The sequence below is a fragment of the Malaclemys terrapin genome, chromosome 1, assembly GCF_027887155.1.
Source record: "Malaclemys terrapin pileata isolate rMalTer1 chromosome 1, rMalTer1.hap1, whole genome shotgun sequence".
Taxonomy (NCBI): domain Eukaryota; kingdom Metazoa; phylum Chordata; order Testudines; family Emydidae; genus Malaclemys; species Malaclemys terrapin.
In genome coordinates this window covers 136,434,795-136,450,812 of record NC_071505.1, presented here as the reverse complement: position 1 = coordinate 136,450,812, position 16,018 = coordinate 136,434,795, and the positions used below count along the sequence as shown (strand labels likewise).

The following is a 16,018-nucleotide window of genomic DNA, read 5'->3' as shown; positions in this document are numbered from 1 at the left end:
TCCAAGGGAGGCAGCTGATTGGCCCCTAGGAAAGTGTCTTATTACAGTGGAAAGAAATGGGTGATGGAAAGGAGGAATCTGATTGGCTCCTAGGTGTGTGTTACTATAGAGGTACAGAGTGGGCGTTATGAAAGAAGAAATCTGTTTGGCTGACAAAGGTTTGCGAGCTGCAGATATACCTGACACCAACTTCCTGTGTGGCTGAAGGCACGTGGCCTTAGACCTCCTGTGCCTATCTCATGACCCCATGGTAAGCAAGGTACCTGGGGTGACCACACACTGTGCATCACCCCTTACTCTAGTGGAGACTCCAGGCTTCCTGGAATGGACACATGTGCTTGGCCTTTGGCCTCACGCCGCACAACACCCCCTGCTGCACTACAGCCGCTGGGAAACTCGCTGGCCTGTTGCATCCATGGAAACGGCACTGACTCTTTAGCCCCGCTAGCCTACAGTGTATTCCTGCTCCAGCACAAGGGACTGGAGGGGACTCAGGAAGGGGGGTCCCTGCAAAATTGTGGTGACTTTTCTCTCAGCTTTTATTTAAATGGGTTTCATTCTAGATAAAGTGAAGCGGGAACAAGCTTTACAGTGTTAAGGGCCCCCAAGGCCCTCTCATCTGCTCCCCCATCCCTTTCCTGCCCTTTGCTACGCTCACTGATGGTCCCTAATTCTGTTCCCTCTCAGCTACTCCCAGATAGCCCACCGCCCCCTATAGCCAGCACTTCACCTCCTCCCCTAACAAGACACCAGAGGGCTCTCAGACTCATACCAAGGTGGTAAATTTGGGGTCACCACTTTGGCTTTATTCCCACAACTGGTCCCGGGTCCCTCAGGCCCTGCAATCACCTGTTTCTTCAGAGCCATGCACCCAACTCTCTGCCCATCCTCCGTCTCCTGCACCTCCCCAAACCTCGGTACCCCTCAGCTTTCCCCACCTCAATCCCTGCCCCACCAAATCCCTGTGGCCCCCAAACTCCCTGCCCCCTCTCCTCCCCTGCACTGTCCCATCTCCACTTACCCCCAAACCCTTCGAACCCCTCTCTCTCCCCCTGCCTGATGGCACCTCTCTGTACAATTGACAGGTCAGCATCTCACTGGCTCCATCTGATGACTTCCGGGCTACCCCTGTGGAGAAGGAAGAAGAATCTTATTGTCTCTGTGTGAACGGACGGAAAACAGTATCTTGGGCTGTGACCCCAAAATCTCTGGGTAAGGGACCTGGCAACTCCAAAATCTCGGATCAGGAACTCATGGATGGCTCCAAAACCTCTGTGAAAGGGACCAAGTGGCACTGAAATTTCTGGATCAGATTTCTGGTGGCTCCAACCTCTCTGGAAGGGACTGATCCGCTGTGAAAGGAGGAAGGCTGGCCTTGTGGCTGAGGCACTGGACTGGACTCAGGAGACCTGGACTCAGTGTCCAGCTCTTGGGCAAGTCAGTGTCCCTGTGCCTCAGTTTCCCCATCTGACTACTGCGATGGGGGCCATATAAATACCTGGATTGACAGACTGGTTGGGTCTGAAATTTCTGGAAAAGGAAGATGATGGCTCTGAAACCATGCAGGGGTCTGGGCGGCAGAATCAGAAGAACTGACCCTGCACTCCCCTCCTCTCCATCTTGCCCAGCCCCATTCGATGTAGCCATTGGAGTCTAGGGGTTGGAACTAAGGCTGCCGCAGAGCTGTGCTAAAGTGCTAACCTACATATGACTTGAGACTTGACCCTCTTTAGAGAGGTTTCCATGTAATCAAAGCAAAACACCAAGCGAATGACACTCACACCTCTGTAGCTGCAGTGCCTGGCAGAACACTTATCCTTCTTTGTTTCAGGTAATGTGGATTTCTCAGTGAGCGCTGAGGCCCTGAAGACAGATCTGCCCTGCGGGAACGAGGTAGTGGAGACCCTGGACAAAGGGCGGAAGGACACGGTGATCAAACAGCTGTTAGTGGAGGTAGGTGGGCTGTTTGGTCTCTGGGGTGTAGAGAAGCCATGATAACTTACTGCTGTGTAGTGACAACTGATATAATGCTGCAGGTCTTCTTGGTTTTATAGGGAAGCCATAATGACTTAATATGATCTCAGCAATAACACGTTCTCTAATGCTGTAAAGGGAAGCAGCGATAAATCACTGTATTAGCCAAAATAAACTGTAATACTGCATAACTTCTTACAGAAAAATACTGGTATGTTGTTACACCATGTGATTGAAATAATAAGCAAAGCCATGTCTTTTGGGACAGTAACCATGACTTGTAGGTTTTGTCCATAACAAGTCATGGGATCGAGCCCTCAGCAGTGTAGATTGGCATAGCGCCATTAAATTCAATGCAGCTCTGCAGATTTACATTAGCTGTGGACGTGGATTGTGGTCCTTGTAAATAGAGCTGTGCAAATAACTGGTTTTTTGGTTTGCTGGCCAACGGAAAAAAAAAAAAAAAAACGTTTTGGGTCAACCCAAATGAAAATGTTTCAGGGTTTTTTGATGAACCAAAATGGACAAAAAAAATGTAGTTTTAAGTCCAACAAAAAGTTTGATAACGACCTGACATGAATCATAATGTTGTTTTATCAAATTGTTTTACATTTTTTCAACATAAAATTAAACTAAAATTTTAAAAAGTAATATTGAATTGAAAAATCAAAATATTTTGTTTAGAAAATGTTTTGATTTTTTTAACTGAAACAATTTGGTGAATTTAGCACAAATGTGAGAAATGTTTTTGTCGATCCGAAGCTGCATTTTACTGCGAAAAACAAGCTTTTCCAAAAAAATTCTCCCAGATCTACTTGTAAACCCTGCCGGCCCATTCCCAAACAGGACACTTCCAGGAACTGTAACAAATCTTGTGCTGTATGTGACCAGTGTAATGGAATATGGGACAGTGCCTTCATTTTAAAACATTTGTGAATGATTAGTAAATTATCATTATTTATTTTAAATCATTTGATTGCAAACAATTAAAAAGTGCTCAAGGTAATGTGAGCCAATGAATTTTTTGCATATTTTTCTATAAATGTTTGTCTCTTACAGTATTTTGTGATGAGGAACCCCTGGCTTTTCACCTTTTTTTTTTTTTTTTTTTTTGACATGACACCCAGCCAGCATAAACAATATCTCATTATATAAACCTCCATAGCTATGCTATGTAATAGGGAAGTAGTGATAACTTGTTACATTTCTGATCAGAGCAATATCACGTGATAGAGGTGGCCATTCCTCTCTCCATTATAGGAAAGCACTAATCATTTTTAAATTGTGTGACGTAAGCAGTAACACGTGATCTAATACTGCAGCTCCTCTCTGAGTTACAGAAATGCATCCCACCTTTTTCAGTAAGGCAATGATATGATTCACATTATTGTATCAACCCAGAAAAAACAACTCTGTAAGCTTCAAGGTAAGAATGAGTCCTGTGGCCAGTCCTGGGTGCCACGCTTTAGGAAAAACATGAGCAAATTGGAGTGAGGACAGCAACAAAAATGATAAGAGGTTTAGAAAACCTGATCTATATGGAAAGGTTGAAAGAATGTTACTCTTGGGAGAATTCTGCACCATGTCGTCTGCAAATTTCTTTGGTTCCCCACAGAAAAATGACTTCTGAGGGGAAGCAAAGGGAAGTGCAGTCACTCCACCGTCCCTGGTGGCCTGGAGCAGCTGGAGGAGACGTAAATCAGCACGGTGGGGGGCAGGGAGGACTGGGCGGGCAGGTGAGCGAGCAAGTGAATGAATGAGAGAGACTCTGTCCCTGTGATTGCCATTGTGACAGGCCTGGCGTGGAGGGACAGGGCTCTGGGGTGTTTGGAGGAAGGCATGAGGCAGGCTCTGTCCCCTGAGGCAGAGCATAATGTAGCAGCCTGCCTGCTTAGTTGTTCCCATTCTTAGTGAATTGTTCCCATTCTTAATGAATTCCCCCAGGAGCATAAAACAGGTGTAAAAATTTTAAGGCTCCTTTACATTGCCAGAGTGGTGTAAAGAAGCCCTATTGTAAATGACAGTATGGCCTTATAAATGCTTATGGTGCTTGAGTGATTAGAACTGGTCTAAATTTTTGGACTGAAACATTTTCCTATCAAAATGTACATCATTAACTGTTTACTTATGGTTACCATACGTCCAGTTTTTCCCGGACATGTCCGGCTTTTCGGCAATCAAACCCCCGTCCGGGGAGAATTGCCAAAAAGCCGAACATGTCCGGGAAAATGCTGGCCGGGCACTTCCTCTCCCGCGGCGGCTCTGCTCCTCCCCTGACTCTTCGGCTCTGTTTAAGAGCCGAGCTGCCGGAGCGCTATGGGCTTCAGGCAGCCCTCTTGCCTCCGGACCCCAGCCGCCGGCCGGGCACTTCCCCTCCAGGGCTCCGGCGGCGCAGGGTCCGGAGGCACGGGGGCTGCCCAAAGCCGGTAGCGCTGAGGCAGCTCGGCTCTTAAACAGAGCCGAAGAGTCAGGGGAGGAGCAGAGCCTCTGGCCGCGGCGGCTCTGCTCCTCCCATGACTCTTCGGCTCTGTTTAAGAGCCGGGCTGCCCGAGCGCTACCGGCTTCGGGCAGCCCCCATGCCTCCAGACCCTGCGCCGCCGGAGCCCGGGAGGGGAAGTGCCCAGCTGGGGGCGCAGGGTCCGGAGGCAAGGGGGCTGCCCGAAGCCGGTAGCAGTACCAGCTTCACGGTTTGCCGGGCAGCCTCCAGACCCTGCGCCCCCGGCTGGGCGCTTCCCCTCCCGGGCTCCAGCTGCGCTGGGGAAGCGCCGGTCAGGGGCGCAGGGTCTGGGGGATGCCCGGCAAACCGTGAAGCCGGTAGCGCTCAGGCAGCCCTTTCCGTGTGGCTGGGAATGGGAGGGAGGAGGGGGCGGAGTTAGGGCGGAGTTGGGGCGGGCTGGGGTGGGAAATGGGCGGGGCCAGGACCCCGTGGAGGGTCCTCTTTTTTTATTTGTTAAGTATGGTAACCCTAGTTTACTTCTGACCTTTCTGGAGAGAGACAGTAGCCAATATAAACTATAAGTTTGATTCCCCAGCCCTCACTTGCTCTTCAGTTCCCTATGATGTAATATGAACATATGGCTGCATATAACATTGTTATATCTTGACTAATAACTAGAAATAAAGGGTGAAGCCTAGCTACATTACTATTAGACAAAGAGGATTTGGGGATTTCTTCCAATGATCCCTACTTCTATTCTCCATCCATTGTATTGTAGTTTAAATAAATTTCCAAAATAATTGAAACCGGTGTGATTATATTGCGTTATTTTGACACATAAAATATGTCGAATTTTAATATATTGTATATAGAATTTTTAAAGTTTTGGTGCAGAATTCGCCCAGGAATAGTATGTGCTAGAAAGAGAATGGTGATCAATTGTTTTCCATGTCCACCAAGGACAAGAAGTAATTGGCTTAGATTGCTGCAAGGGAGATTTAGGTGAGATATTAGGAAAAGCTTTCTAACTATAAGGGTGGTTAAGCACTGGGACAGCCATGGCGTAGCTAACATGGGACATTTGGGTGGGCCCCGACTTTGGGTGGGCGGGCAATGATGGGGATGAGGGGGAGCAGGAGGGATCGAGGTCCCACCTCCTCCAACTGGCCTTGCGGGGGGCGATGGATGCTCTGGCCAGGGGCTCCCAGAGGTCTCACAGGTGCACCCAGCTCTGGAAGGAGATGCTACTCTCCAGCGTTCACAGCTCCTGGCACCCATCCCGTCCCACCGCCCCATGCCGGGCGAAGCTCCTTGAGATGGCACGGCAGGCTGACCTTTTTTGAGGATCTCCTCTGCCACCGCCGAGCCACCCACTCACCTGCCCGCCCTCCTCCTGCTGCTGCACGGCACGTGCATCTGGCACTCCGCTGCTGTGCCACTGCTGTCCCTCTCCCTCCAGCTGGCTGGGGCTGTGTGTAATGCATCCAGCATGCAGGGTCCTCCAGGTCTGGGTGGAGCTAGTGCTAGGGCTAGTGCAGAGCCGGGGCTGCAGGGTCGACCTGGATGCTAAGTGGGTGAAGAAAGAGAGGGAAAGCCCAATTTTCATGCTTGGCAAATATTTACCACCTGGCAAAAGTTGGAAAACAATTATAAAAAGGGGGAAAACCAACTATTCTCAGAAGAAAATTTGCAGGGGAGGGGTGTGTTCCAAAAACTAAAAATGTTTTGACTAAACCCTCTTTTTTCACAACATTTAGTTCCTGCATTTTAGTCAAAATTGTTTTGGTCATCTCAATAAATAACAGGGCTCCTTCTTTAGCTCAAGCCATGGGGGTCTGGGCCTTTGGAGCAGGAGGAGCTGAGTTCTATCCCTACTGTAGCCCTACAGGACTAATTGGCCACAGTGTGTAATGGTGAATTTCTAGGTGGCCCTGCAGTCACTACAATATGTCATTTCAGGGCACTGAGCGCTTTGGCCCTGACCCAGCAAAGCTTGCTTTACTTTAGGCACATGACTTGTCCCATTGACCTCAGACAGCCTTAAAGTTAAACACTTGGCAGGATCGAGCCCCTACATCCCTTCATTAGCATCACAGCATATTATCAGCACCAGCACATGGTGTAAAGCTGGAAGTTCTCTCTGTGTAACAAGGAAAGTCCACGTTTTACGGTGTTCTAGCAGCAACTAATCACCTGTGGTAGAACACTGCAATATCCTCCCCTGGGGAGTGAGGAGGCAATAACTTGTTAGTACCAATTTCCAACTATTATCTGCTGGCTTCATGAGAATTATTATTACATGAGAATTTGCAAGTCTCCCTCTTTCTCTGATTCATGCCCTGCTCTTTCTTTCTTTCTTTCTTTCTTTCTTTCTTTCTTTCTTTCTTTCTTTCTTTCTTTCTTTTCCCCAGCATTTTCTTCTCCCCATCTCTCTCCATCACCCCGGCCAGATGTTTCTGCCACAAGGTGCTCAATATCTCTGCAGGTTCTCACCTTTCTCATTTTCCTTCCCCTTCCCTTTTCCTCCCCAACCCGAAGCCTGAAGGGCTTGAGAAGGAAACGACCTACAACTTCCTGCTCTGTGCAGCAGGTAAGAGTCCCACCCCTCCTGACCTGCCTCTGCAAAGGGAAGGGTGGAAACCCCGGATGTCCGAGGGAAGAGCTAACTAGAAGCAGTAATCTGGAACTGAGAAAGTGGGACACCTCCAGCTGGATAACAAGGAAACGTTTCCTAACACTGAAGGGCTGGAATGGCCCCCAAGGGAAGGGCTGGAAGCATAGGTCTTAGGGAAGGGTTCCTGGGCGAATGGGCTAGATTAGGGTTACCATATTTTAAGTGTCCAAAAAGAGGACACTCCACGGGGCCCCGGCCCCACCCCAACTCCGCCCCCTCCCCTGAACGCTTCGTCCCCCTGCCCTTCCCCCTCCCCCCCCCCCCCCGCTTCCTATGAACATTTGATTCACGGGAAGTCTGAAGCAGGCAGGCAGCAGGTAAGCTGGGGCTGGGGCTGAGGTTGGGGGGTGCGGCCCAATCCCCCCCGCCCCCCCGGCTGAGCGGCTCCCTCCGGTGGCCGCCGGCTGGCCCAGGCCAAGAGGCTCTGGCCCCGGCATCTCCCGCCTGGCTCGGCTCGGGCCCTGTGGCACCTGCCTCCAGCCGAGCACCGCCGGCCCCAGCCCCTGGCCGAGCACCGCTGGCCCCGGGCCGGCCCCGGCCCCACACCGCCGCCCCGGCCCCCTGTCAAGCACTGCCGGCCCCGCACCACCAGCCCCCAGCCCCGCACCGCTGGGCCCCGGCCCTTGGCCCCACACTGCCGGCCCCAGCGGCTCTGGCCCCCGGCCAAGCACCGCCGGCCCGGCCGAGCACCGCCGGCCCCGCACCACCGGCCCCCGGACCCGCACCTCTGGGCCCTGGCCCTTGGCCCCGCACCGCCGGCCCCAGCGGCTCTGGCCCCCAGCCAAGCACCGCCGGCCCCTCCCTCCCTATTGGCCCGGACATGTCCAGCTTTTTGGGATTTCCTCCCCGACGGGGATTTGAGGCCCAAAAAGCCGGACATGTCCGGGAAAATCCGGACGTATGGTAACCCTAGGCTAGATGGGATTTAATGGGGCTTTCCCCTTCTCTCACTCTCTGATTCCATGGAGTGAAATTACAAACTGGAAGGTGCAAGGGAAAGAGCTGGAGACTGCAGTTCCCTTGTCTCACCAGGTGGTGGCACCTCGCTCCATGTGAAGGGCTGGGATGGCGGGTGAGGGGATCCAGGCCTGAGAGGGGAGTTGGGGATGCGTGGGGGGTTCACTATAAAGCGATGGAGGAATGGAGCTGCTAAAGGCAGGGAGCCCCTGTGCAGTGCCAGGGGAAAGACAGCAGCAGGGGCAGTGTCCCAGCTCCTGTGCTGGGGACTGGTCACTGCTACATGGGGGGATTTTACTACAATCCCATCTATGTCACTTTTCCCCAGGAAAGACAGCGCCGCAGCCAATGTCCCTGAAGCTCCCAGAAAACGTGGTGCAGGGCTCGGCCAGAGCCTATTTCTCAGTGCTGGGTAAGTGAGGCCGTCCGAAGAGCCTGGCTTTGGGTGCTGTTGCCGTCCCTTCCCCGTGCCTGAAGTTAGTGGTCTTTCCACCCGTTCCACTCCTCACCCTGTTGTGCACCCGTCACAGCCCCTCCATTTATCCCCCAGCTACCCACTGCTGCAGTCTCTTGCTAGCACTTCACCCCTTTTTCTCTCTCCTTCCCCTGTCTCTGCCTCTGGGCCTACGACTCTAGCAATTCGTCCAGCCTAGTGCTTCCATCTGTCCTTCCAGCAGCACGCCCTTCACTTTGCCTTTCATGTATCCCTTCTCTGTCTCCTCCTTTCTCTGTGTATCTCTCTCTCTTTCCCTCCTATTGCCTGTGATCTCACAAGCCTGTTATGGATGTCTCACAGTAGCATCCTTGCTCTGTGGTGCACTCTGCCTCCGCAGGCCGGCTCTGGGCCACACTGACTCCCTGTGTCTCCATCCCCAGGCGATATCCTGGGCACAGCCATGCAGAACCTGCAGCAGCTCCTCCAGATGCCCTTCGGCTGCGGGGAGCAGAACATGGTCCTGTTTGCCCCCAACATCTACGTCCTGGACTATCTGAATAAGACGGGGCAGCTGAGCGAGGAGACCAAATCCAAGGCCATCGGCTACTTAGTCAGCGGTGAGAAGGGACGGGGCTTTTGTTTCTTCACTTGCTCCCTTCCAAGGTTGTGCTGGGAGCTTTTTGTGTCTGCCTTGCTCAGATAATGCTCCAACTGGGAAGGATAGACAGACTGAGGGGACCACCTGTCTCTTGGGTGGGAGAGGGAACATACTTGTACCTTCTCAACCCTGTCATCCCATTGCTCTCCAGTGTGTGAGCCCAGTGGTAATTCACTCTTACCCAGCAAACCAGACTCGGGTCCTCAGATGGCCTATAGGCCTTCCTAGCCACCAGTGTATTGGCAGCACCGTCACAACTGACCCCTCGTCATTCACCTTTGAATCAGGGCCTCTGACACCCTTCCCCCTCACCCCGCACCAGAGGTCAGAGGTTCCCTTTCCCAGGAGCTACTCTGAGTAGTTACTTCATTAATGGTTGGTGTTACAATTGATCGCTTCCCAACAGGGGGCGCCATAGCACATTAGCATGCTTAGATCTAGGGTGACATCTAGGAATGTAGAGAACTCTACTCTCTGGAAGTGCTTGATGGGAGAAGATGGGTCCATGTGGATGAATGATACAGCCTGGGTTTTGCACTGCACTGGGTGCATTTCTGCTGATGACGTGCAAGGCGGAGAAGAGCTGGGTTGGTTCTGCACGTCTGGCAGCAGTAAATGGAGCAAAACCTGGGTTTAAGCCTTGTTTTCACTAGGGGAGATGTGTCTATTTGTGACACATTTAGCCGACTTGTAGTTTTAATACATGTTAGTTGATCAAGGTAAACTCTAGGCTCCTCGCTAAGGTTAACTCAACCAGCTAACATGTGTGAAACTACAAGTGCCTTGTCTGTGTTAGGATTGAAACACGTGTTAGCTAGCAATGTTGGTAATGCTCCTTTATTCCTAATGTGGACATGACCTTTGCCAGTAAAGCCAGTAGCCATGACTCTGAACACACATGGGGCAGAGCTGCTGAGTGACAAGGGGCCTTTTCCACATAGTCACTTTTCAGAACAGCCCCAGTTTGGATCACACCTTTGATTATTCCTCATTCTCCATTTCTGCTCCACCCTGTTTTTAATGAGGGTTAGCAATCTTTCAGAGACAAACTTCCCATTTATTTTAGGTGCTGCAAAGGGATCCTTGAACCTGGTATAGGTGGCTAGTAGATGCACATCATAACCCTGTTGCCTGTACTTTCTTTTAACGCCTAACAAAAGACCCAGGCCTCTCTGCTGAGACACTGAGGCTGTTTTTAGGAATGGGAGGCCTGCCTGGCTTGTGTACTCTACATCGGACCTGCTTCTGCGTCCAAGGCTTGATCTAAACCCAGCTTTCTACCAGTGTAACTATTTCAATTAGGAGGTGATATTTTACCAAAATAATTTAATCAGTACAACCCCTAGTGTGGATGCAGTTCTATCCCTTTCCCATCTGGGAACAAGCTGTACTGGTATTAGCACTTTTATACTATCCTAACTACATCCACACTGGGGGATTTACAGCATTTTAATGCAACTGGTACAATTAAAGCAGGATGTTTGTATGTAGACAGGGTTGAAAATTCTCTTTTCCTAGCTGGACTTTATTGCAGTAAAACCCAACTTCATTCTCCCTTTCAGGTTACCAGACACAGCTGAAGTACAAACACTGGGATGGCTCCTACAGCACATTTGGGCCACGTTATGGGCAATCAGGGAACACCTGGTAAGATTTCAGTGCTGCTGAATTCTTTCCCTTCTCTTGTTATAACCTGGAGCTTGCCCATTGTTAACAGGTCCTGATCATGAAGGGGCAGAGGAGAGGGGAGGAGCTCTAGAGCTGATGATGTGGGATAAGGCAACTATGAGAAGTGGTAGGGAAGGGAGATCTCCCTTAGTTCATATGCTAGAGGCCTGCGATTTTGGATTAATAACCATTTACAGCCATCTGATTCCCTGCTCAGCTCAGGTTAGAGCAGCCTGGGGGCTGTTCTAACTTGCTCCAGGTGGCCACAGTCCCCTGAGGATCATACGTCAGCTTGGTGTGTCCAGAACACAGCACAGTCCAGCCACTCACTCTCTGTACTAGGGGCTATATGGAGGATGGCGTAAAAGTGCCGGCCAAAGATTCCCCTGCTGGGTGACTTGCTGGTAGTTTCAGCTCCGTTTGTGTTACCTGAGCAAGGTGCAGGCGTCAAAACAGGGCAGAGAATCCACCCAGAAGTCCTGATTGTGGATACTTGTCCTTTCTGAAATTATGTGTTTGACCCTCCGACGGAAAATTTAGCCACCACTGCCCTCAGGATAATGAGGTGGCTGGTAACTGAGGGTGGAGCCATCACAGCCCCTCAATGCTTAGTGCATGCCTTGCTCGGTGAAGAAACAGGTTCTGCAGGGAGTGGTGGGTGGGCAGCTCTGTAGGGGTTGCTCTTCCCTCTGCCACTACTGACTCTATTGCCCCAGTGTGGTGCTAAGAGGTGCTGTGCTGCAGGGAGCGGGGCGGGTTGCTCAGTAAGAGGCATTCTCCCTCTCAGTGCTGAGCCCAGTCTCATGCTAGGGGGTGCTGTGCTGCTGTTTTTATAATAAGAAAGTGCAGAGCCAGTGTCCTGGCCATTCCTGGTCACTGAAGATGCTGAGGACTGTTCTCCCAAGGGTTCTAGACAACCACCTTCTACCCCCTAAACTGTGCCCTGGCAGTTTGAAACCAATGCAGGAAGCTGGCTCACTTCCTGTCCTAAAACGGGCAGTTTTGCTGTGGCCTGTCAGACGACTGCTGGGTCTTGCCCCCAGGCTCTGCTGCATGTCAGTAGGTGGCTGAATGAGATAATGGTTCCTGGGCCCATGGCCACTAGCTCTGCGGCCCCTGCTGCTTCCCCTCAGGCTGGCGATGCCCCAGGACCCCGTCCCCTCCAGCGAGCACAGGGCATGGGAGGGAGCTCTCACCGCTGTCCGCTCTCTGTCACAGGCTGACGGCCTTCGTCCTCAAGTCCTTCGCGCAGGCCCGCTCTCAGATCTTCATCGAGGAGAAGCACATCCAGGACGCCCTGGCCTGGCTCGCTGGCAAGCAGAAGGACAACGGCTGCTTCCGCAGCTCCGGGACGCTCCTGAACAATGCCATAAAGGTGACGTATCCGCCCAGCCAGCTTCCCATGGGCCTCATGGGACCCATACAGGACTCCAGTGACACGGAGAAAGCCTGCAACTGTGCATGGGAACAGCTCAGCCACTGCAGCACATGGGGCTGGGGCAGGGGGCTTGGAGATGGGATCTACCAAGGGAGGCAAGAGCGGGGGAGAACCATACTGTACATGGAGCGACCATGGGTAGAGGAAAGAAGAGGGGCAGATACCTGGAAGCTACCATAGTGTGGGAAGAACAGGGATGTAGAACGCCCCTGGGAGGAGGGGCCAGTGGGTGGGGTTATAGGGTTAATGTCTCTCTCTATGGTTCCCTGCAGGGCGGGGTGGACGATGAGGTCACGCTGTCTGCCTACATCACCATCGCGCTGCTGGAGATTCCTCTGCCCGTCACTGTACGTACCTGTAATCTCTCAAGCCACAGACAGAGCTGGGGACCCCCAAGTCACAGCCTCCCATCCCGAGAGAGAAGCCTTTAAAAAAGGGGGAAATCCAGTCAGAAAAGTCTTTAAATTGAGGTCCAAATCTGGAACTGGAATTTCCCTGCAGCTTCCCTTCCAGTCCAAGGCGCTGGTTCTGTCTCCTCTCTAATCCTTTTATATGATCTTTATTTAAAAACTTTTGAGGCGGCGTTTGCTTGATCCTCTCTTACAAGCCTACAGCTTAGCGTTTTACAGATATTTAACACTTGGGTAAATAACACTTAACCCCTTGGCAGTTGGCACCAGCCAAATGGGTCCCCATCAAGGGCTGATTTCTGTTCTCCTTCAGTTAGGTCTGCTCCACACCCAGAAATCACACTGGCAAAAGTTTTATCATCAGCGAGCAACCAAAAAGACTATACTGGTGCAGTGAGTTCACACTGGTCCAGTTGTGCCAGCGCGTTGTGTTCACCTAGTATCAGGCCAGATTGGCAAAAGTGTGGTGCATTGTGGGTAGGCATCCCAGTGCCCTCTGTGCCACTTTCAGCAGCACTGCCTTGTGGGGAAATGTTGCTGTGTAGCTTTCGCTGTGCTTGTGGGAAATTTTCACTCAGCACGTGGGACAAGGTAGCAAGTAGCAGGAACAGCTGTGGCTGTGGAGAATGTGCTGACTGTGTAAAAGCCAGGCGGGCTTCCCATCACTGGGCCCTCGGTTCAAAAGTGCTGCCAGACAGTGTCTGCTAAAGGGAATGTTGCACTGTGGGACTGCAGTGGAAGGACCACTTACACTGGTACTGCCAGTGAGCATACACCTTACCACTGTGCTAATATAACTCCACTGACATGGGGCTTATGCCGCTCCAGAAAAGGGAGTCAGTGTGCCCCCAGAAGTGGAGGATTTTTGTCAGTAGGCAAGTTGAGTGTGAACGTGTGCCAGGCTATGCCCAGAAAAGCTGAGTTCTGTAACTTGAGTCTAGACCAGGCTTTAGATGTATGGTGCTACTGGATGCGGTCAGACAAGACAAGTGGATGTGGCCCAACATGGCCTGCTTGTTAACATTGTCCTGATGACGTGGCAGCCAGTTCCCATCCACTGTCATTAGACTAACCTGATCCCCTGTATTTAATTGAGGAAAGTTGATGTCCTGATTAAGTCCTTCTCAGATAGAAGGAGTATAAACCCCAAAGGCATTTTGTTTTCAGGCTTTCCTGTCTCAAAACCAGCTGAACTCATTCCCTCTCTTAGCAGACACCAAGTGCTAGGAAGGTTCAGATCAAAACATTTTGAAAAGAGTTTCAAGCCACTGAAAATGGGACTGTCTGCTGGACTTTCCATTCTCAGCCATTGACGAAAACAGATGAACTGCCCTGCTGTGTATGCACCTGTGCACATTGGTATCCCTTGGAATGTCATTATGGGAAATGTCTGATTCCAAACTTTGCTTCTCAAATGTTCCTAAGTGAGTACTGACCACAGGACAAATTTAAAGGGTCAGGTTCCCCAGTACACCATCACCATTCACTGGTTCGCTCTGGATGCTTAGTGCTAGCCTAGTGATGCAACGCAGCTGTAAACCAGCCACTACGCATTGCTGGAGTGTCCTGGGGAATATGGCTCTGAAAGGTCAGTTATTGTTTAGAGTTACCCATGTGTCAGAAAGTCCGGAAAAAAATACTTCATAAAATGGAAAAAGTGCATATTGTTTCCTGCCTGCTGAGCTCACAGACTGAATTCACCTCCATGGTGACCTCTCCCTTCCCTCTCTCAGCCCATGTCTCTCTCCCCACACAGCACTCTGTGGTCCGTAATGCTCTGTTCTGTCTGGAGACGGCCACAGAGCAGGGAGGAAACCACGTGTACACCAGGGCGCTACTGGCCTACGCCTTTGCCCTGGCGGGGAAGGAGGAGAAGCGCAGGGCACTGCTGGACTCGCTTGACAAGGAAGCTGTGAAAGAGGGTGAGAGATCCCGATGGGCCCTTCTCCTGCATCCCAGCCCACTGGCCCTACCTCCCCTACTTGTAAGGTGACCATGTATTGAGAATCATATACAGGTGCTCAGAGGGGAAACCACAGCAGGGGAAAGTTTGGAGGCACCAGGACCAGGCGGGAGAATGTCTTATTTGACATGAAGAAACAAGATTGAGAGAGAGGCAGCCCAGGCAGCCAGGACCGGCCCCCGGCACATTTCTGACAGCACAGCATGTTGTATCCCTGCCCTTTTAAACTGGATCATTGATTGTATCCTTCAGTATCCAACCTACCTATTAGGTAAAATGTCAACATTCCCTTTGTATTTGTCTCCCTTGCGTTTGCCCTTTCCCTTGTCCATGCCTTTCCTCCATTTGCCCTCTTCCTCTACTCCGGAGCTTGTTAGGTTTTCCTCAGTTTGTTTCAGTCTGTTTTCCCCTTTTCTATACTGTGAAATAACTGGTCTCTCCTTTCTTTTCCTCGTGCTCTCTTCCTCCTTCCCCCAAGTCTCCCAAACTCTCTCCTGCCTCCCATACCAAAAGCTCTCACATACACCCTACTTCCCAGCCCACAAAATCAAAGGCATACTGTCCTGGTGTCTTGTACTCCACAAATCTCTCTCTCCCCACACACACACTGCAGCCTGCCCCAGGCACAAGCTAATGCACAAGCGCATGCAAGGTTGCCCCAGGATCCACTCACACACAGGCTCCTTCTCCCCCACCCGAAAGCCACTCACACACACACGCAGGCTGCCCCCAACCCTAGTGCACATGGGATTTGTTATGCAGGGTCCCAGCACACGCACACTCCATGTTTCCTTCCCGTCACAACAGACACCTGGGTTCTCTGTCCCCTGCTCCAGCCCCCACAAACACAGATCCTCAGCCCCACACTCATAGGCCTCATGCATTTGAGGAAACTCACTGTGTTAGAAAATGCATCAGCTGACACACTGCTAAAGACAACTCAGCACCTTGTCTAGACAGGATCAGCTCGGGTGAAAAACAGCAGCTGGTCGTGGCCAACCAAATCACATTAGCTGCCTGTAGCTCACCTGAGGGCACCCCAGAGCCTAAATTTACAAATAGCAAATGAATTTATAAGCCCAGCCATCCCTGTCTATGCTAGGTGCCAAGTATTCTTGACCAGTGTGCTGCTTAATGCATTTTCTTTTCTAACACAGAGCATTTCTCCAGGGTAGATGGACCTTCAGGCCTTGTCTACCCTCAAAATTCGTTCTGCTATATCTGTACTGGTATAGTTAATGTGGTGTGACTCCCCCAGTGTGGATACAATTATAGCAGTGTGAAGGTGTTCATACCAATAGAACTGTTCCCGTACAGCTCTACCAGTACAAGACACCTTTACTGCTGGTATAACTGTGCCTAGACTAGAGGTACCAGTAGAAAAGTCACAGCCCTAACCAAAA

The 16,018-nt window shown here is 51.2% G+C and overlaps 1 protein-coding gene across 2 annotated transcripts in view; it reads left to right on the top strand.

Annotated features, from left to right (window-relative positions):
* The window catches only part of LOC128843505 (alpha-2-macroglobulin-like), a 58,739-nt gene that overhangs the window by 27,921 nt on the left and 14,800 nt on the right, over window positions 1-16,018 (top strand). For both annotated transcript variants that reach the window (XM_054040376.1, XM_054040382.1), the window contains exons 20-28: window positions 1,086-1,212; window positions 1,832-1,953; window positions 6,950-7,001; window positions 8,371-8,454; window positions 8,919-9,095; window positions 10,699-10,783; window positions 12,023-12,179; window positions 12,515-12,589; window positions 14,409-14,574. In XM_054040376.1, coding sequence (XP_053896351.1) covers window positions 1,086-1,212; window positions 1,832-1,953; window positions 6,950-7,001; window positions 8,371-8,454; window positions 8,919-9,095; window positions 10,699-10,783; window positions 12,023-12,179; window positions 12,515-12,589; window positions 14,409-14,574 — 1,045 coding nt within the window. The remainder of the gene's footprint in view (window positions 1-1,085; window positions 1,213-1,831; window positions 1,954-6,949; window positions 7,002-8,370; window positions 8,455-8,918; window positions 9,096-10,698; window positions 10,784-12,022; window positions 12,180-12,514; window positions 12,590-14,408; window positions 14,575-16,018) is intronic.